General features: G+C 41.0%; 1 protein-coding gene across 2 annotated transcripts in view; it reads left to right on the forward strand.

The window, feature by feature from the left end:
* The window catches only part of LOC123758112 (uncharacterized), a 135,738-nt gene that overhangs the window by 74,613 nt on the left and 39,524 nt on the right, over positions 1 to 21,601 (forward strand). The window contains exon 3 of one of the 2 annotated variants that reach the window (XM_045742296.2): positions 19,479 to 19,622. The exons of the other annotated variant lie outside the window; for it this stretch is intronic. Coding sequence (XP_045598252.1) covers positions 19,479 to 19,622 — 144 coding nt within the window. The remainder of the gene's footprint in view (positions 1 to 19,478; positions 19,623 to 21,601) is intronic. 2 annotated transcript variants of the gene reach the window in all.

A 21,601-nucleotide genomic window follows, 5' to 3' on the forward strand; every position in this document is an offset into this window, starting at 1 on the left:
GAGCTAAATCTGTACAAAGCATGATGGACTATGTCACCCAAAAGTGTCAGGAGGCAGTAAAAAGGTTTATCCCGGCTCAAAAGGAAAAATCCGAGAAGCAAAAGAAGAATCCATGGTATAATAGGGCAAGTATGGAAGCAAAGGAACTGAACAAAAGGGCATGGAGGAACTTCCGAAATAAAAGAACACCAGAAAGCAGAAAGAGATACCAGAGAACCAGGAAGGAGTATGTTAATGTGAGAAGGGAAGCAGAGAAAAACTATGAAAATGATATAGCATGCAAAGCCAAGACCGAACCAAAGTTACTCCACAGTCACATCAGAAGGAAATCAACAGTGAAAGAACAGGTAATGAAACTTATAGCAGGCGAGGACAGGTATACAGAGAACGACAAAGAAGTGTGTGAAGAACTCAACATGAGGTTCCAGGAGGTCTTCGCAATAGAACAAGGTGAGATCACTGCTCTAGGAGAGGGGGAAGTAAATCAGGCGGCCTTAGAAGGGTACGAGAAATGAGGTCAAGAGACACCTGTTGGATCTGGATGTGAGAATAGCTGTTGGTCCAGATGGGATCTCACCATGGGTATTGAAAGAGTGTGCAGAGGAACTCTGCTTGCCACTCTTCAGAGTGTATAGTAGGTCACTGGAGACAGGAAACCTACCAGAAATATGGAAGACATCTAATGTGATCCCAATATACAAAAAAGGGTGACAGACAAGAGGCACTGAACTACAGTCCAGTGTCCTTAACTTGTATACCATGCAAGGTGATGAGAAGATCGTGAGAAAAAACCTGGTAACACATTTGGAGAGAAGGGACTTAGTGACAAAACGCCAACAAGTGTTCAGGGAGGGCAAATCTTGCCTTACTGGCTTGTTAGAATTCTACTGTGGGAAAAACCTGCCGGGATTGATATGAGAGGAGAACTACCAGGGACTTGTACTGAACTAAATTAAAAATTACTGTCTGCAATTAATTCAACTAAAGTCTTTAGCTAGGGTCGTAAATCCTAGCTCCTCTTTTCCTTATGACAGATTGTTGGCTGTAAAGGGCAGGTGGGGTGAATGAATAAGTTGTTAGGTTGATTGAAGATCCACAGTCCACCTGCAGACAAATATCTCACATCAGCTTGTATTTTATACAAGGATAAGATTTAATAAATTCAGTTCTATGGCTGAAGACTGGTTCTGTATAAATCAGAGATTTAAACATGTACATAGTCTAGCCTAGCACCATAACTACCAACAGCCAATATATTCTTATACTATAAACAACAATTTAAATTGTAGAAGTATGATAAATGACCTTAAACGTAGTCTAAGTACTGTTACTAAGTACTACAATTATATTCAATTAAATGAACTTATATTCAATTAAATAAACTTTTATAATAAATTAAAAATAACTAAGCAAGCAATTGTTAACTTAATTTATATATTCATGTATATATACACACATATATTTATATTCAATTTATATGAATAGGTTCAGTCAGCCTGATTGAATCTTTACCCACACAATGGACACTCATGAGGTTTTGTTACCGTGACTGAATCTTTTACCACACAAGGGACACTCATGAGGTTTTGTGCTTAGAGAAGATTCAACTGCTGTACTGCAATATTAATAAACTTACTAAAATATGAGGCGTTGCCTCGCTCTATAACCGACAGACAGAATTGTTGGAATATTAAAGTTATACAAGCATACAATTGGCCAATTAATATTCTAAACAACATTCAATATACTTCTCTGGCTGCCCGGTGCCTGTCTGACAGTATGCCAGACTGAATAACTCTCTCCTGTCAAGTTAGGCACGATATTTTATATCACAGCTTTGCTGTATGATGATCTAGTGGCGTTGATACATGATTGTCCTTAATTGCAGTTGCAGAAGGATGATAGTGGAGGCAGAGTCACTTTGTGTGCTCCACTGTACACTTATTAGATATAAATGTTCTAGGAATTTTCCTTGTAGATATTGTCCAAGTACTCCCCCAGATCTAGAAAGTAATCACTGGTGATAAAGATAATTCGATAAGGTGTCCTGAGCTAAGTAATGTTTGCTAATGTACCGTCACCTTGTTCACTCTTTTGTCAACAAACACATTCTGCCTCGGGGCACTCCCGTAGCTTGCTTTGTCCCCAGTTGGGCCCCCCTTCTCCCTTGAGAGGGGTAGCTTTCAATGAATATTGATTGATTATTTTTACTGTCTAGACATATGATTGAGATAAGATGTGATTATAATATAATTAGATATAGGATTTAAAGATTATAAGTATAAAATACTTATAATCTTTAAATCCTATATCTAATTATATTATAATCACATCTTATCTCAATCATATGTCTAGACAGTAAAAATAATCAATCAATATTCATTGAAAGCTACCCCTCTCAAGGGAGAAGGGGGGCCCAACTGGGGACAAAGCAAGCTACGGGAGTGCCCCGAGGCAGAATGTGTTTGTTGACAAAAGAGTGAACAAGGTGACGGTACATTAGCAAACATTACTTAGCTCAGGACACCTTATCGAATATAAGATTATAAGTATAAAATACTTATAATCTTTAAATCCTATATCTAATTATATTATAATCACATCTTATCTCAATCATATGTCTAGACAGTAAAAATAATCAATCAATATTCATTGAAAGCTACCCCTCTCAAGGGAGAAGGGGGGCCCAACTGGGGACAAAGCAAGCTACGGGAGTGCCCCGAGGCAGAATGTGTTTGTTGACAAAAGAGTGAACAAGGTGACGGTACATTAGCAAACATTACTTAGCTCAGGACACCTTATCGAATATAAGATTATAAGTATTTTATACTTATAATCTTTAAATCCTATATCTAATTATATTATAATCACATCTTATCTCAATCATATGTCTAGACAGTAAAAATAATCAATCAATATTCATTGAAAGCTACCCCTCTCAAGGGAGAAGGGGGGCCCAACTGGGGACAAAGCAAGCTACGGGAGTGCCCCGAGGCAGAATGTGTTTGTTGACAAAAGAGTGAACAAGGTGACGGTACATTAGCAAACATTACTTAGCTCAGGACACCTTATCGAATTATCTTTATCACCAGTGATTACTTTCTAGATCTGGGGGAGTACTTGGACAATATCTACAAGGAAAATTCCTAGAACATTTATATCTAATAAGTGTACAGTGGAGCACACAAAGTGACTCTGCCTCCACTATCATCCTTCTGCAACTGCAATTAAGGACAATCATGTATCAACGCCACTAGATCATCATACAGCAAAGCTGTGATATAAAATATCGTGCCTAACTTGACAGGAGAGAGTTATTCAGTCTGGCATACTGTCAGACAGGCACCGGGCAGCCAGAGAAGTATATTGAATGTTGTTTAGAATATTAATTGGCCAATTGTATGCTTGTATAACTTTAATATTCGAACAATTCTGTCTGTCGGTTATAGAGCGAGGCAACGCCTCATATTTTAGTAAGTTTATTAATATTGCAGTACAGCAGTTGAATCTTCTCTAAGCACAAAACCTCATGAGTGTCCCTTGTGTGGTAAAAGATTCAGTCACGGTAACAAAACCTCATGAGTGTCCATTGTGTGGGTAAAGATTCAATCAGGCTGACTGAACCTATTCATATAAATTGAATATAAATATATGTGTGTATATATACATGAATATATAAATTAAGTTAACAATTGCTTGCTTAGTTATTTTTAATTTATTATAAAAGTTTATTTAATTGAATATAAGTTCATTTAATTGAATATAATTGTAGTACTTAGTAACAGTACTTAGACTACGTTTAAGGTCATTTATCATACTTCTACAATTTAAATTGTTGTTTATAGTATAAGAATATATTGGCTGTTGGTAGTTATGGTGCTAGGCTAGACTATGTACATGTTTAAATCTCTGATTTATACAGAACCAGTCTTCAGCCATAGAACTGAATTTATTAAATCTTATCCTTGTATAAAATACAAGCTGATGTGAGATATTTGTCTGCAGGTGGACTGTGGATCTTCAATCAACCTAACAACTTATTCATTCACCCCACCTGCCCTTTACAGCCAACAATCTGTCATAAGGAAAAGAGGAGCTAGGATTTACGACCCTAGCTAAAGACTTTAGTTGAATTAATTGCAGACAGTAATTTTTAATTTAGTTCAGTACAAGTCCCTGGTAGTTCTCCTCTCATATCAATCCCGGCAGGTTTTTCCCACAGTAGAATTCTAACAAGCCAGTAAGGCAAGATTTGCCCTCCCTGAACACTTGTTGGCGTTTTGTCACTAAGTCCCTTCTCTCCAAATGTGTTACCAGGTTTTTTCTCACGATCTTCTCATCACCTTGCATGGTATACAAGTTAAGGACACTGGACTGTAGTTCAGTGCCTCTTGTCTGTCACCCTTTTTTGTATATTGGGATCACATTAGATGTCTTCCATATTTCTGGTAGGTTTCCTGTCTCCAGTGACCTACTATACACTCTGAAGAGTGGCAAGCAGAGTTCCTCTGCACACTCTTTCAATACCCATGGTGAGATCCCATCTGGACCAACAGCTATTCTCACATCCAGATCCAACAGGTGTCTCTTGACCTCATTTCTCGTACCCTTCTAAGGCCGCCTGATTTACTTCCCCCTCTCCTAGAGCAGTGATCTCACCTTGTTCTATTGCGAAGACCTCCTGGAACCTCATGTTGAGTTCTTCACACACTTCTTTGTCGTTCTCTGTATACCTGTCCTCGCCTGCTATAAGTTTCATTACCTGTTCTTTCACTGTTGATTTCCTTCTGATGTGACTGTGGAGTAACTTTGGTTCGGTCTTGGCTTTGCATGCTATATCATTTTCATAGTTTTTCTCTGCTTCCCTTCTCACATTAACATACTCCTTCCTGGTTCTCTGGTATCTCTTTCTGCTTTCTGGTGTTCTTTTATTTCGGAAGTTCCTCCATGCCCTTTTGTTCAGTTCCTTTGCTTCCATACTTGCCCTATTATACCATGGATTCTTCTTTTGCTTCTCGGATTTTTCCTTTTGAGCCGGGATAAACCTTTTTACTGCCTCCTGACACTTTTGGGTGACATAGTCCATCATGCTTTGTACAGATTTAGCTCTGAGGTCTGTGTCCCATGGAATATCCCTTAGAAAACTTCTCATCCCCTCATAATTCCCCTGTCGGTATGCCAGCCTCTTGTTTCCTAGTTCTTTTTTTGGGAGATAAGTCCTAACTCTACCAAGTACTTAAAGATCAATACACTGTGATTACTCATTCCCAAGGGTGCTTCCATCTTCTTATACTTCCCTTATATACCACTCATTGAGGGTAAATATCAGATCAAACATGGCTGGTTCATCTTCCCCTCTCATTCTTGTCGGTCCCTTAACGTGTTGGCTTAAAAAGTTTCCTGTTGCTGTGTTCAGCAGCTTAGCTCTCCATGTATCTGATCCTCCATGTGTGTGTGTGTGTGTGTGTGTGTGTGTGTGTGTGTGTGTGTGTGTGTGTGTGTGTGTGTGTGTGTGTGTGTGTGTGTTTGTGTTTTCACCTAGTTGTGTTTGCAGGGGTTGAGCTTTGCTCTTTCGGCCCGCCTCTCAACTGTCAATCAACTATTTACTAACTACTTTTTCCCCCCACACCACACACACACATACACACACACCTCCCAGGTACCTATTTACTGCTAGGTAACAGGGGCATTCAGGGTGAAAGAAACTCTGCCCATTTGCTTTTGCCTTGTGCAGGAATCGAACCCGCGCCACAGAATTACGAGTTTGTAACTATCCACCAGGTTACGAGTCCCCCCGTACTGTGTGTGTGTGTGTGTGTGTGTGTGTACTCACCTAGTTGTACTCACCTAGTTGTGTTTGCGGGGGTTGAGCTCTGGCTCTTTGGTCCCGCCTCTCAACCGTCAATCAACAGGTGTACAGATTCCTGAGCCTATCGGGCTCTGTCATATCTACACTTGAAACTGTGTATGGAGTGAGCCTCCACCACATCACCCCCTAATGCATTCCATTTGTCAACCACTCTGACACTAAAAAAGTTCTTTCTAATATCTCTGTGGCTCATTTGGGCACTCAGTTTCCACCTGTGTCCCCTTGTGCGTGTTCCCCTTGTGTTAAATAGACTGTCTTTATCTACCCTATCAATCCCCTTCAGAATCTTGAATGTGGTGATCATGTCCCCCCTAACTCTTCTGTCTTCCAGCGAAGTGAGGTTTAATTCCCGTAGTCTCTCCTCGTAGCTCATACCTCTCAGCTCGGGTACTAGTCTGGTGGCAAACCTTTGAACCTTTTCCAGTTTAGTCTTATCCTTGACTAGATATGGACTCCATGCTGGGGCTGCATACTCCAGGATTGGCCTGACATATGTGGTATACAAAGTTCTGAATGATTCTTTACACAAGTTTCTGAATGCCGTTCGTATGTTGGCCAGCCTGGCATATGCCGCTGATGTTATCCGCTTGATATGTGCTGCAGGAGACAGGTCTGGCGTGATATCAACCCCCAAGTCTTTTTCCTTCTCTGACTCCTGAAGAATTTCCTCTCCCAGATGATACCTTGTATCTGGCCTCCTGCTCCCTACACCTATCTTCATTACATTACATTTGGTTGGGTTAAACTCTAACAACCATTTGTTCGACCATTCCTTCAGCTTGTCTAGGTCTTCTTGAAGCCTCAAACAACCCTCTTCTGTTTTAATCCTTCTCATAATTTTAGCATCGTCCGCAAACATTGAGAGAAATGAATCGATACCCTCCGGGAGATCATTTACATATATCAGAAACAAGATAGGACCGAGTACAGAGCCCTGTGGGACTCCACTGGTGACTTCACGCCAATCGGAGGTCTCACCCCTCACCGTAACTCTCTGCTTCCTATTGCTTAGATACTCCCTTATCCACTGGAGCACCTTACCAGCTACACCTGCCTGTCTCTCCAGCTTATGTACCAGCCTCTTATGCGGTACTGTGTCAAAGGCTTTCCGACAATCCAAGAAAATGCAGTCCGCCCAGCCCTCTCTTTCTTGCTTAATCTGTGTCACCTGATCGTAGAATTCTATCAAGCCTGTAAGGCAAGATTTACCCTCCCTGAATCCATGTTGGCGATTTGTCACGAAGTCCCTTCTCTCCAGATGTGTTACCAGGTTTTTTCTCACGATCTTCTCCATCACCTTGCATGGTATACAAGTCAAGGACACTGGCCTGTAGTTCAGTGCCTCTTGTCTGTCGCCCTTTTTGTATATTGGGACCACATTCGCCGTCTTCCATATTTCTGGTAGGTCTCCCGTCTCTAGTGATTTACTATACACTATGGAGAGTGGCAAGCAAAGTGCCTCTGCACACTCTTTCAGTACCCATGGTGAGATCCCATCTGGACCAACCGCCTTTCTAACATCCAGATCCAGCAGGTGTCTCTTGACCTCCTCTCTCGTAATTTCGAACTCCTCCAAGGCCGCCTGGTTTACCTCCCTTTCTCCTAGCACAGTGACCTCACCCTGTTCTATTGTGAAGACCTCCTGGAACCTCTTGTTGAGTTCCTCACACACCTCTCTGTCATTCTCTGTATACCTGTCCTCGCCTGTTCTAAGTTTCAATACCTGTTCTTTCTGTTGGATATTTCCAACATCGAATACAGCATTGTTGTATTCTCATTACTTATTACTAATCATATTAATATTGTAGTAAGTAAAATTAACAACTCGTAGAATTCTCCTGTACTAATAATTCATCTGTGCATTAGGCTAGAATTCTCACGTCATCTAACGCTAGTATTGCGTCAGATTTCTTTACAGTAAAACACATTATATACAATTTGTGTGAGAATTAAATACGATTCTCCATAATTAAGGCATTCTGTATGACAACTGATTGCAGACGAATTGTTCTCTAACTAAAAGCCGAATAGAGCGTTAGAATTATACCGTCTACCTCGCGATAGTGTTAACGTCATCAATGAATGCTATGGGGAGACATTAATTCCTCTCCCTTGTATCTTTACTATTCTTAAATAGTTAAATAATAATATTTCGTTCCTCTAAATAATAAACCCGTCCAGTCTTTAGAGTTTCAAGCGCGAATGCGAGAAATATTAATGTTCATGCCAATAATTTGTGTAATGAACGTCGACTCGGCGTGGGGGGAGGGACGCGACGCCATGCTCGGTCGGTGACGGTGTCGGGAAGCGGACACGTGCAAAGCCAGAAGGAGGCAAAACCACGCTTACCGTACTCACAAAAGACGCCATTGTCCAGCAAATAGGACACGTGTGTCTATCCACAGATGAAAGCCGCCACTGTGAGGCGTGAACGACCTTGCAGATAATATCTTCAACTAGTGCTGGTGTTAAATAAGGGACCCCTAGACTTGGTTCCTGACGACACGTGATCAGCCAGCTTGAAACGCATCAATCCAGGATAGGTTCACCGGAGCCTGGGATGCGAAATTACGGCAATCTTAATACTTACACAGTGCCCACAGCTAAGTACCTTTTATTTGATGCATCATTTACAGGTTTAATAATAGCGGGGTGATTGCGCGTCACGCGGCACGACAACACCTAATAACAGGTGATTAGAAATTTCTCTGTAGATATCAATAATCTTGAATATGTATTGAGTAGTTAAATCAATTGCTACTGGTAGTTATTTATTTTGCAGCTCGAGAGACGAATTCCTCAAGCTGTCTTCTCCATGTTAACCGTGTCAGACGTCGGTGTACCAGACTTGGAGATTAAGAGGACTGCCAGGGTTATCTAAAGGAATCTATTACCAGCTAAGGCTTATTTCTTTTATTCATAACATCGCAATTTGATACATTCAGAATGTTTTCAACATAATGTGTGATTTACTGTAATTCATTATTATGCACATATTCATGTTCTTCTTTGTATGAATAATATTATATTCTACATTAATTATAGGATTAGATTATTATTAATAGAATTAGTGAACGAACCACACTGATTCCTGGACGTACTGACCTCCAGTAATAACCCCCCAATGTAGGTGTTTGAGGTTTGGTTTTAATAATACAGTCCATTAATTATTCTTATGATCATACTTTCTAGTCATATCCATAGTCACTGGTTTTCTCTAGAATTTTATCTAATGATCTGAAATTCTCAGTTTCCCTCTTTACTTTAAAAGCGGGTGGTCCTTCGTAATTTAATTTACTACTTTAATTATTAATTAATCAGAATCAAACCCAAATATCCCACATTATGGTCCTTATCGAACCGGATAAGCATTAAATTTATAATTAAAATATTAACCATTAATAACTAATCCTTGTGTGATAGAAGCTAGACTAACTATTTAATTAGTTGTGTCAACTAACAGTGTAACACACCAGTTAGCCTAGATCACACTAACAGCTACCTTTACATAGCTTTAGTGGGTCATAACCAAGTACCCACAACATATAGACCTACACTTCATACTGAAGTAGAATCCTTAGGTCACCAAGAGCAACAGCTCATAACCTTATATTAATCACTAACACCAATTAAGTGTTAACCATTTAGGCTATACCAATGTTTCAATATATGGCTGTCAGCAGACCGTCCATTATAGCCTGAATCCATGTTAAAGTTACTGCTTCACTCATGTCAGTGGATCATTAACATTTAGGGATCCAGTATACTAATATAAATTACTGATCTCATACTAGTTAATCATTACTAACCCTGATAACATTTTATTCCACAATTAGGAGTACATTCAGGAGTTAGGTAATATTTACGGCAGTAGAATACTTGCCAAACACAATTAATTCTTTTGTGTTCATTTAATTTCTTATACACATAATTACACAAGTGTATATTATATAAAATACAAAAAAAAACCAAAAACACAGCACAATTATTTGCACATTACTGCATCATAATATAATCTTTGCCAACCTTTAGTAGGTAGCAATTTAGGCTGTGATTGTGTTGAATTTGGCACAAGCACAGACTAAATATAGTAGTAGTTTCTCAAGTAGAAATTCTCACGACTAGGCTTGAGCTAGTTAGTGACATATTATTCTTTTGTGCTGACCCTATCAAGGGTGGGATTAACCATTTATTGTGTAAGTATTTTATTGCATATTTCTATGTATGTCTTTGAGTGTTACTGTAAGTCCACTACCCATCCGAAGCTGATTTAGAAGAGCTAAGCTGAGGAACACCTGTAGTGAGACCAAGGTACCACTCAAATCTTAGTTGCTTATTATTAGGTAGGTAGCTAACCTCTAAATGAGGTAAATTATAACCAGCCTCAAGAAATATCAGGCTGTCAATACTTATACCTGCTCTACATCAAGGAGCAGATTATAGCTATACCACTAGCTATATAAGCCCTATCAGGCTATAAATCATTATACCTGCTCTGCATCAAGGAGCAGACTATAGCTATACCACTAGCTACATAAGCCCTATCAGGCTCAATTTACCGCAAGAATGAATCCTTTAGAAAGGAATGCAAGATTCTTGATAGCTCTTCAACTCCAGCTAGAAAAACAGTTTATCAAATGTGACAACTGTGTAGAAACTGACCCAGATTACGTCTACAGGCTAGCAAGTTACATAAAGTACGCTAACAAAAGATATGACTATATCAAGACTGTAATCGAGTCCCACAGGAATTTACTCCAGGCCGGTCATACTGTCTCAGACGACTTATGTCTAACAGAATCTGAACTTGATGACTATGAATGTATCATTCAAACCAGGTTAGACCAATATGATAAAGTGCTTGCGAGACTAGATATTCCCGAGTGGATAGATCAGTTCATTAATAGACCTGTATCCAAGTTAACACTCAGCTCAGATGAAATACTTGAGCTAAATCAAGACGAGGAGAATCCTCTAATCAATGCTGATCACTATACAGGATCAACAACTGAAGATCAACCTTCATTTTCTAACCTCTCATCTAATACAGCTTCATGTGATGATTTGTTTACAGAGTCTGATCAAATTTCAGACCACACTTCTCAATGTTCCCTGGATTCTATAAGTTCAATACATAATGCTACTGAATTAACTAGCTTATCACCAGAACCCAGAGAAACAAGTGAAGCTGCAGATGAAACAAGTGAAGCTGGAATGATCAGTGAATCTGAACCAGAAAATGATAAAGCTAATGCTGCAGCAGCAGCCGAAGCTGTAATCAAAGCTGAGGCTAAACAAGAAGCCTTAAGCAACACAAGTAATGGTCACAATTGCTCACAACAGCCTTCTAAAGTAAGTGCTGACAATGAGAAGACTATTATAAACCTTGTACACCAATTATTAAATTTATCTTCACCAGAACAATCAGTTAACTCTTTACAAGCTTTTAGTTTTCAGCTTGAGACTCTGATAAATTCTTTCAGTAAAGAGGTGGATCACCCAACTACTGAGTGGATGACTAAAATTATCATCCAAAGAAAATTGTCTGGTGACACACTTAATAAATTATATGTATGCCAGAATGGTAATACCCTGTCAATGCAGGATATATTTACAGGTTTGCGTAATATGAGCAATCATACAGCAGACCAAGCAATTAATGCTAAATCTGAATGCACCAAAACTGTACCTACATCAGTTTCCTTGCTTGAAACTTCTAAAATAACACTGTCACTAGGTAACCAAGGTGCTAATAATCAATGTAACAACAATCAGTCAAATACTGATTTATCAGTGAGGCCTAAGAGTCCCACAGGTGCTCCTAAGAGACCTAATAGTCCAAAGGGCACTGCTAATAATCCATGTAACCAGAATCAGTCAAACACTGATTCATCAGTGAGGCCTAAGAGTCCCACAGGTGCTCCTAAGAGACCTAATGGTCCAAAGAGCACTACTAATAACTTCACAGGTGCTCCTAAGAGACCTAATAGTCCAAAGAGCACTCCCAAGAGCCTGTTAATGGTTCCCCAGAGTACACCAAGTACTCACAAGAGAATAAATAACAAGCAAATGCAAGCAGCAAAACCATCACAACCTGCTAATACTGTTTTACCTAAACCGGTAACACCTAAACGATCTGCAGGATGGGGAATGTGCTTGTTTTGCAATCAAAAACATTCTCTGTACAAATGTACTAATTATCCTAATAGAGACACAAGAGTCAGACGACTCAAACATTTACACAAATGTACTAGGTGTCTCAAACCACATAATGTTAACAGCTGTGACACCCCACTGAACACCTGCAATAGGTGTAGAAGGGGCAAGCATCATGCTGCACTGTGCAAATTAGTTAGGACTAATTATGTCAATCCTAGAATAGGACGTAGAGAATCTACACCAGTACAGTGCTGCAAGGTGCGAGATGTGTACAGCGTAACTTCCCAAGCATCTCAAGTGGATGCTGCTTTGCCTACTGCCCAACTTCAAGTGAAGAACAGAGGAACCAAGATCACCATACGTGGATTATTTGATCAAGGTTCCCAGAGAACTTTCATTACTCAAAGGGCAGCAGAGGCACTTAATTTACAACCAATAGGACAGGTAAAATTAAACTTGTCAGGGTCCATGATAAATCGAGGAACCCATGAATACACAGTAGTTCAACCGCTTGTACGACTAGGTAGTCAAGCCAAGGCTGTCCAAGCCATTGTTGTAGATCAAATACCTTTAGACTTAAATATTAAGGGTCTGGGGTACACAGCCCACTTCCTGCAGGAACGTGAAATTAAATTGGCTGACAACAAATTAATGTCTGACCGCCTTAATAATGTAGATGTACTAGTAGGAGCCGACTACTATTACCAGTTCATAACTGGACATGTTAAACGATTGGGAATGAATATGCTCCAATCTGCAGGAGGTTACTTACTTACTGGTAAAGTTCTGAATGTGAACAAGCCTAAGCCTGCCAATAATAAATTAGTCAGCAGAAAATCAATTCTCCAGCAGCAAGCTAAAAGGAGAAACACAGCTGAGTAATAAACTCAGATTGAATGTAGTGCAATTGATACTCGCTGAGATGTTTCATAGCTCTCAGTGAAAATCAATGGTCCGTACTCAAACAAGTACAAGTCACAGCGACCAAACTATTGAATTCACTGCAGAGCTAGAATTATTCTCGACAAGTAGTAATTGACCACACTCAGTCTTCCTAGTTAAATTGTAATGTTAGGCTAGAGAAACTAGTACTCCCTAGGAATTAATCATGTTAGGCTAGAGAATCTAGCACTCAATGCCACTGGCATTTCCTGAATTTAATTATAAATTCACTAGGACCACTGGTCCACTATACTTGCGCTTAAAGGTTTGCCAAGAAAACCTTCTTAATACCATGTTTTCTGCACTAAGAGTTAGTGATAAATACTTGCATTAATTGTTTGAGTTGTTTTTCTTTCGTTTCTGCTTATTTAGTGTAGGAGCGCAACACGAACAAACTTGCACACTTACTAATAGGTAAGTGAATTTTCAGAGAACTAATATGTTTAATGCATTACCGTTAAACATTAGCATTGTTAATTAACATGCTTCATGAGCTTAACATAGCTCACCTTAGAATTAACGTAATATTATGAGTGCTCGTTCACCATGCGCACGAGCTTAATATTGCTCGCCATGATAACTGAATGACAAAGCTCCACCTCGTTAATTCGAGCTCACTGTAGCTCACCCTGTCAACACTGTTGACGAGTTCAATGCAACTCACCCTGTTAGCACTGCTAACGAGCTCACTGTAGCTCACCCTGTCAACACTGTTGACGAGTTCACTGCAACTCACCCTGTTAGCACTGCTAACGAGCTCAATGTAGCTCACCCTGTCAACACTGTTGACGAGTTCACTGCAACTCACCCTGTTAGCACTAGCTAACGAGCTCACTGTAGCTCACCCTGTCAACACTGTTGACGAGTTCACTACAACTCACCCTGTTAGCACTAGCTAACGAGCTCACTGTAGCTCACCCTGTCAACACTGCTAACGAGCTCACTGTAGCTCACCCTGTCAGCACTGCTGACGAGCTCACTGTAGCTCACCCTGTCAGCACTGCTGACGAGCTCAATGTAGCTCACCCTGTCAACACTGTTGACGAGTTCAATGCAACTCACCCTGTTAGCACTGCTAACGAGCTCACTGTAGCTCACCCTGTCAACACTGTTGACGAGTTCACTGCAACTCACCCTGTTAGCACTGCTAACGAGCTCAATGTAGCTCACCCTGTCAACACTGTTGACGAGTTCACTGCAACTCACCCTGTTAGCACTGCTAACGAGCTCAATGTAGCTCACCCTGTCAACACTGTTGACGAGTTCACTGCAACTCACCCTGTTAGCACTGCTAACGAGCTCAATGTAGCTCACCCTGTCAACACTGTTGACGAGTTCACTGCAACTCACCCTGTTAGCACTGCTAACGAGCTCAATGTAGCTCACCCTGTCAACACTGTTGACGAGTTCACTGCAACTCACCCTGTTAGCACTGCTAACGAGCTCAATGTAGCTCACTCTGTCAACACTGTTGACGAGTTCACTGTAACTCACCCTGTCAGCACTGCTGACGAGCTCACTGTAGCTCACCATGTTCACGAGTTCAATATAACTCGACCTGTTAATGAGCTCAATACTGCTCACAATGTTAATTCGAGTACATTTTTGCTCACAATTAGCTTAGTCCCTCACTTAGGTAGGTTAGAAATTCAAACCATTTATTTAGGTAGGTTTAGGGACTTTAGTTAGTGTCAACTGAGTACTAGTCTAATCTGTACTCACCATTAATTACAGTTGACTATACTTATAGAGACTGATTTAATAAACTCAATTTCATGTAAAGGTGATTTCGTACTAAACAAGTTTACAGTGTCAAGCCTATGAGCTACCATTTAATTAGCTCATAAGTCAGAATGACTAGGCTACTAATCTCACTGTCGACTCAGAATTTTCCTTGATTTTAATGAATAAACTTTTCAGTTCTCTACTTTCTATTATTTAGCTAGTTAGCAAATTAGTTGTACCATCAGTCAGCATGACTACCGCACGGCAGTGCACATTAAATTCAACTTCCTCATTTGAATTTGAGGTGATCGTGATGCTGCGTGATGTTATTGTCTAGTAACTCAATAGTTACAAGTCACAGCGACCCTAGACAGTGACCTTACTGTAGTGTCATAGTCTCCTTGATCTTGAATGACTAATAATACTTTACTGTATAATCATACAATAGTGTTATCAGTTCTTAGGAACTTATTCTGAGTTTACCTACGATTCAGCAGCTACGTAATACACCATTACATGTCACTGCGACCCTAGTTGTTGAGTTTATTGTGAGCTTTAGAGCGTTCCTGATTACCGATAACTTAATCATTTAATGTTTCAATATTTCATGCATGTTTCCACTAAGGGAAACTGCCAGCCTATTACAACTCTGGACAAGAGTAATTTCTTTCACTTCCCACTGAGACAACCGTGATGAAACTACGATGTGATATCACGTAACGAAACATTACACGTCACTATGACCCAAGATATCGCATCACCGTAGATTCTGTTAGTTTAAATTGGGAGAGTTAAATTCTATAAATATTGTGTAGGCTACAAACAACATGTTTCATTCGACATGTAAATAACAAGACTTAAATTCTTGTAAGTCCTTGATAAATCCGGGACGTTCGTTATGTGTGTACTAACATACTAACCTACTAACATACTAATGTGTTAATCTTAATATCACTTCGGGATAAGTCAGTACAACACAGTACACTGCGACCCTGGGAACCCCCCCCCGGAGTTATGTTGGATATTTCCAACATCGAATACAGCATTGTTGTATTCTCATTACTTATTACTAATCATATTAATATTGTAGTAAGTAAAATTAACAACTCGTAGAATTCTCCTGTACTAATAATTCATCTGTGCATTAGGCTAGAATTCTCACGTCATCTAACGCTAGTATTGCGTCAGATTTCTTTACAGTAAAACACATTATATACAATTTGTGTGAGAATTAAATACGATTCTCCATAATTAAGGCATTCTGTATGACAACTGATTGCAGACGAATTGTTCTCTAACTAAAAGCCGAATAGAGCGTTAGAATTATACCGTCTACCTCGCGATAGTGTTAACGTCATCAATGAATGCTATGGGGAGACATTAATTCCTCTCCCTTGTATCTTTACTATTCTTAAATAGTTAAATAATAATATTTCGTTCCTCTAAATAATAAACCCGTCCAGTCTTTAGAGTTTCAAGCGCGAATGCGAGAAATATTAATGTTCATGCCAATAATTTGTGTAATGAACGTCGACTCGGCGTGGGGGGAGGGACGCGACGCCATGCTCGGTCGGTGACGGTGTCGGGAAGCGGACACGTGCAAAGCCAGAAGGAGGCAAAACCACGCTTACCGTACTCACAAAAGACGCCATTGTCCAGCAAATAGGACACGTGTGTCTATCCACAGATGAAAGCCGCCACTGTGAGGCGTGAACGACCTTGCAGATAATATCTTCAACTAGTGCTGGTGTTAAATAAGGGACCCCTAGACTTGGTTCCTGACGACACGTGATCAGCCAGCTTGAAACGCATCAATCCAGGATAGGTTCACCGGAGCCTGGGATGCGAAATTACGGCAATCTTAATACTTACACAGTGCCCACAGCTAAGTACCTTTTATTTGATGCATCATTTACAGGTTTAATAATAGCGGGGTGATTGCGCGTCACGCGGCACGACAACACCTAATAACAGGTGATTAGAAATTTCTCTGTAGATATCAATAATCTTGAATATGTATTGAGTAGTTAAATCAATTGCTACTGGTAGTTATTTATTTTGCAGCTCGAGAGACGAATTCCTCAAGCTGTCTTCTCCATGTTAACCGTGTCAGACGTCGGTGTACCAGACTTGGAGATTAAGAGGACTGCCAGGGTTATCTAAAGGAATCTATTACCAGCTAAGGCTTATTTCTTTTATTCATAACATCGCAATTTGATACATTCAGAATGTTTTCAACATAATGTGTGATTTACTGTAATTCATTATTATGCACATATTCATGTTCTTCTTTGTATGAATAATATTATATTCTACATTAATTATAGGATTAGATTATTATTAATAGAATTAGTGAACGAACCACACTGATTCCTGGACGTACTGACCTCCAGTAATAACCCCCCAATGTAGGTGTTTGAGGTTTGGTTTTAATAATACAGTCCATTAATTATTCTTATGATCATACTTTCTAGTCATATCCATAGTCACTGGTTTTCTCTAGAATTTTATCTAATGATCTGAAATTCTCAGTTTCCCTCTTTACTTTAAAAGCGGGTGGTCCTTCGTAATTTAATTTACTACTTTAATTATTAATTAATCAGAATCAAACCCAAATATCCCACACTTTCACTGTTGTTTTCCTTCTGATGTGACTGTGGAGTAGCTTTGGTTCGGTCTTGGCTTTGTTTGCTATATCATTTTCAAAAATTTTCTCTGCTTCTCTTCTCACCCTGACGTACTCATTCCTGGTTCTCTGGTATCTCTCCCTGCTTTCTGGTGTTCTGTTATTCCGGAAGTTCCTCCACGCCTTTTTGTTCAGTTTCTTCGCTTCCATACATGCCCTATTATACCATGGATTCTTTTGTTGCTTCTCGGATTTTTCCCTTTGGGCCGGGATGAACCTGTTTACTGCCTCCTGATACTTTTGGGTAACATAGTCCATCATACCCTGTACAGACTTGTCTCTGAGGTCTGTGTCCCAAGGTATTTCACTTAGGAAACTTCTCATCTGTTCATAATTCCCCTTTCGGTATGCCAGCCTTTTGATTCCTAGTTCTTTTTGGGGGGAGATAAGTCCTAGCTCTACCAGGTACTCAAAGTTCAATACACTGTGGTCACTCATTCCCAAGGGCGCTTCCATCTTAACTTCCCTTATATCCCATTCATTTAGGGTAAATATCAAATCAAGCATTGCTGGTTCATCTTCTCCTCTCATTCTTGTTGGCTCTTTGGTATGCTGGCTTAGAAAGTTTCTTGTTGCCACGTCCAGCAGCTTAGCTCTCCATGTTTCTGGTCCTCCATGCGGGTCTCTGTTCTTCCAATCTATCTTCCCATGGTTGAAGTCTCCCATAATTAGTAGTCCAGATCCATTCCTGCTAGCAACAGAAGCTGCTCTTTCTATTATGTTAATGGTGGCCATGTTGTTTCTATCATATTCCTGTCTAGGTCTTCTGTCATTTGGTGGTGGATTATATATGACTGCGACTATAATTTTTTTCCCTCCATTTGTTACAGTACCTGCTATGTAGTCACTGAAACCTTCACAGCCCTGAATATCCATCTCCTCAAAATCCCAGCCTTTTCTTACCAGCAGAGCTACACCACCCCCACCTCTTCCTTCCCTCTCTTTCCGCATAACATAATAGTCCTGTGGAAACACTGCATTTGTTATTGTTTTCGTGATCTTTGTTTCTGTGAGGGCTATTATGTCTGGGTTTTCCTCTAGTACCAGTTCTCCAAGCTCATTTGCTTTATTTGTAATTCCATCTATGTTAGTGTACATCGCTTTGAGGCTCACTTTCTTCTGTCCCTTCTCAAATCGCCTCCTTGGTGAGTGTTCTGCTGGTGGGGGAGGCTGTTCCATGGGTGTGAGGACCTGTGAGGTGGGTAACAGGATCTCAGAGGATACTGGAATGAGGGGCGGGGGATCCAGTGAAGGGGGAGGGACAGGGAGGGTATGGGGTGAAAGGGGAGGGAGGACGGGAAGGAAAAGGGGGGAGGGAGGACTCGGGAGGAGGGGAGGGGTAGAAGGGTGGGGATTGGGTGTGGGGGGAGGGAGATTTGGCTGAACTTTTGAGTGGGAGCAGGGAGGGTTTGGGGTAGGGGGGTTTTCTATGCAGAGGAGGGAGGCGGGGTTGTCCTCCCTTCTGGTGTTACTGGGTAGCTGGTTGTGGGTTCCCCCCTCGCCTCTGGGGGTGTTGTGTTGGGAGCTGTGACTTCCTGGTTTTCCCCTCTCGCCCTGCGCCTCTTCCTTGCTTCTGCCGCCACGGCTCTCTCCTCCCTTGTCATGTCTCGCTGGAGGAATACATTTTTTAATTTTCCCACGTTTTTCAGAAAGCTCTTCCTTGATAGGATCCTCTCCTTTGTGTTCTCGTTTGCAAACACTATCTTTATCATTCGGTCTCGGTCTTTGTTGTACCGGCCTAGCCTTAAAACCTTCTCAATGCTATGCTCTGCCCCTTCCATGTCTAGTGCCTTTAGTACTTCATTCACTGCTGCTTTGTCCTTGTCATTCCACTCTGTCCTATTGGTTCCTTCCTGTTCCCTAATACCCACAGCAACCACTGATCTTTTCCTTTCCAGCAGTTGGCTAGTGGAGCGTGCCAACTCTCCCTGAATGATAAATGGTGAATTGTGTGTGTGTGTGTGTGTGTGTGTGTGTGTGTGTGTGTGTGTTTATATGTAAATTGGTTGTTAATGTAATGGTTTACGTTAAGCAGATATACAACATGTTGTTTTCAGGTCAATATATACTTATTTACTCGTATATTGGTGTCCACAGGAGGAGCTTCAGGTGGGTCACCAGAGGGCGACTGTGCTGCTCAACAAGCTCCTGTGTCAGGCAAACCAGGTGCTGCCATCAGGCGGTTTCTGTCTTGATAACAACAAATTAGTGGTTGGTGGTAACCACATGTGGAGTGGCCAGGTAATTAGACATGAGGTGTTGATGCAACAACAGAAAAGGTACTATTTCCCAATAAAAATATAACAATATATTCAAACTTGGTGAGTTATCGTTGAATCCATGAATCAGGAATGGTATGAGATGAAAGCAGAAACCAGTTTGACTATATAGCACTTGGAAAGGGCATGAGGATGACAGAAACAAAGACAAAAGACTGACTGTGAGAGGGATACAAATCCAGTTACACAGACCTTAGGTCTGTGTAACTGGATTTGTAGGTCTGGTGTGATGTCAACCCCCAAGTCTTTTTCCCTCTCTGACTCATGAAGAATTTCATCTCCCAGATGATACCTAGTATCTGGCCTACTGCTCCCTACGCCTATCTTCATTACATTACATTTGCTTGGGTTAAACTCTAGCAACCATTTGTTGGACCACTCCTTCAGCTTGTCTAGGTCTTCTTGAAGCCTCAAGCAGTCCTCCTCTGTCTTAATCCTTCTCATAATTTTGGCATCGTCAGCAAACATTGAGAGAAATGAATCTATATCCTCCGGGAGATCATTTACATATATCAGAAACAAGATATGAACGAGTACAGAGCCCTGTGGGACTCCACTGGTGACTTCACGCCAATCCGAGTTCTCACCCCTCACTGTAACTCTCTGCTTCCTATTGCTTAGGTACTCCCTTATCCACTGGAACACCTTACCAGCTACACTTGCCTGTCTCTCCAGCTTATGTTCCAGCTTTTATGCGGTACTGTGTCAAAAGCTTTCCGACAATCCAAGAAAATGCAATCCGCCCATCCTTCTCTTTCTTGCTTAATCTTTGTCACCTGGTCGTAGAATTCTATTAAGGCAGTCAGGCAAAATATACCCTCCCTGAATGATAAATGGTGAATTGTGTGTGTGTGTGTGTGTGTGTGTGTGTGTGTGTGTGTGTGTGTGTGTGTGTGTGTGTGTGTGTGTGTGTGTACTCACCTAATTGTGCTTGCGGGGGTTGAGCTTTGGCTATTTGGTCCCGCCTCTCAACTGTCAATCAACTGGTGTACAGATTCCTGAGCCTACTGGGCTCTATCATATCTACATTTGAAACTGTGTATGGAGTCAGCCTCCACCACATCACTTCCTAGTGCATTCCATTTATTAACTACTCTGACACTGAAAAAATTCTTTCTAACGTCTCTGTGGCTCATCTGGGTACTAAGTTTCCACCTGTGTCCCCTTGTTCGTGTCCCACCCGTGCTGAAGAGTTTGTCTTTGTCCACCCTGTCAATTCCCCTGAGAATTTTGTAGGTGGTTATCATGTCTCCCCTTACTCTTCTGTTTTCCAGGAATGTGAGGTTCAGCTCCTTTAGCCTTTCCCCGTAGCTCAATCCTCTCAGTTCCGGGACGAGCCTGGTGGCATACCGCTGAATCTTCTCATATTTGTCTTGTGTTTAACTAGGTATGGACTCCAGGCTGGAGCTGCATACTCCAGGATTGGTCTTACATAAGTGGTATACAGGGTTCTGAAAGATTCCTTACACAAGTTTCTGAAGGCAGTTCTTATGTTGGCCAGTCTAGCATATGCCGTTGATGATATTCTTTTGATGTGGGCCTCTGGGGACAGGTTCGGTGTGATATCAACCTCCAGATCCTTCTCTCTATTTGACTCTTGCAGGATTTCCTCTCCCAGATGATACCTTGTGTTCAGCCTCCTGCTTCCTTCGCCTAATTTCATCACCTTACACTTTCCCGAGTTAAACTTTAGCAGCCATTTTCTAGACCATTCCTCCAGTTTATCCAGGTCATCCTGTAGTCTCTGTCTATCTTCATCCGTCTTGATTCTTCTCATAATTTTTGCATCATCAGCAAACATCGAGAGGAATGAGTCTATACCCTCTGGGAGATCGTTCACATATTGTTAGAAACAGGATGGGTCCAAGTACTGAGCCCTGTGGGACTCCGCTGGTGACATCTCGCCACTCTGATGTCTCCCCCCTCACCGTTACTCGCTGT

The sequence above is a fragment of the Procambarus clarkii genome, chromosome 40 (genome assembly GCF_040958095.1).
Source record: "Procambarus clarkii isolate CNS0578487 chromosome 40, FALCON_Pclarkii_2.0, whole genome shotgun sequence".
NCBI classification, from domain to species: Eukaryota; Metazoa; Arthropoda; class Malacostraca; order Decapoda; family Cambaridae; genus Procambarus; species Procambarus clarkii.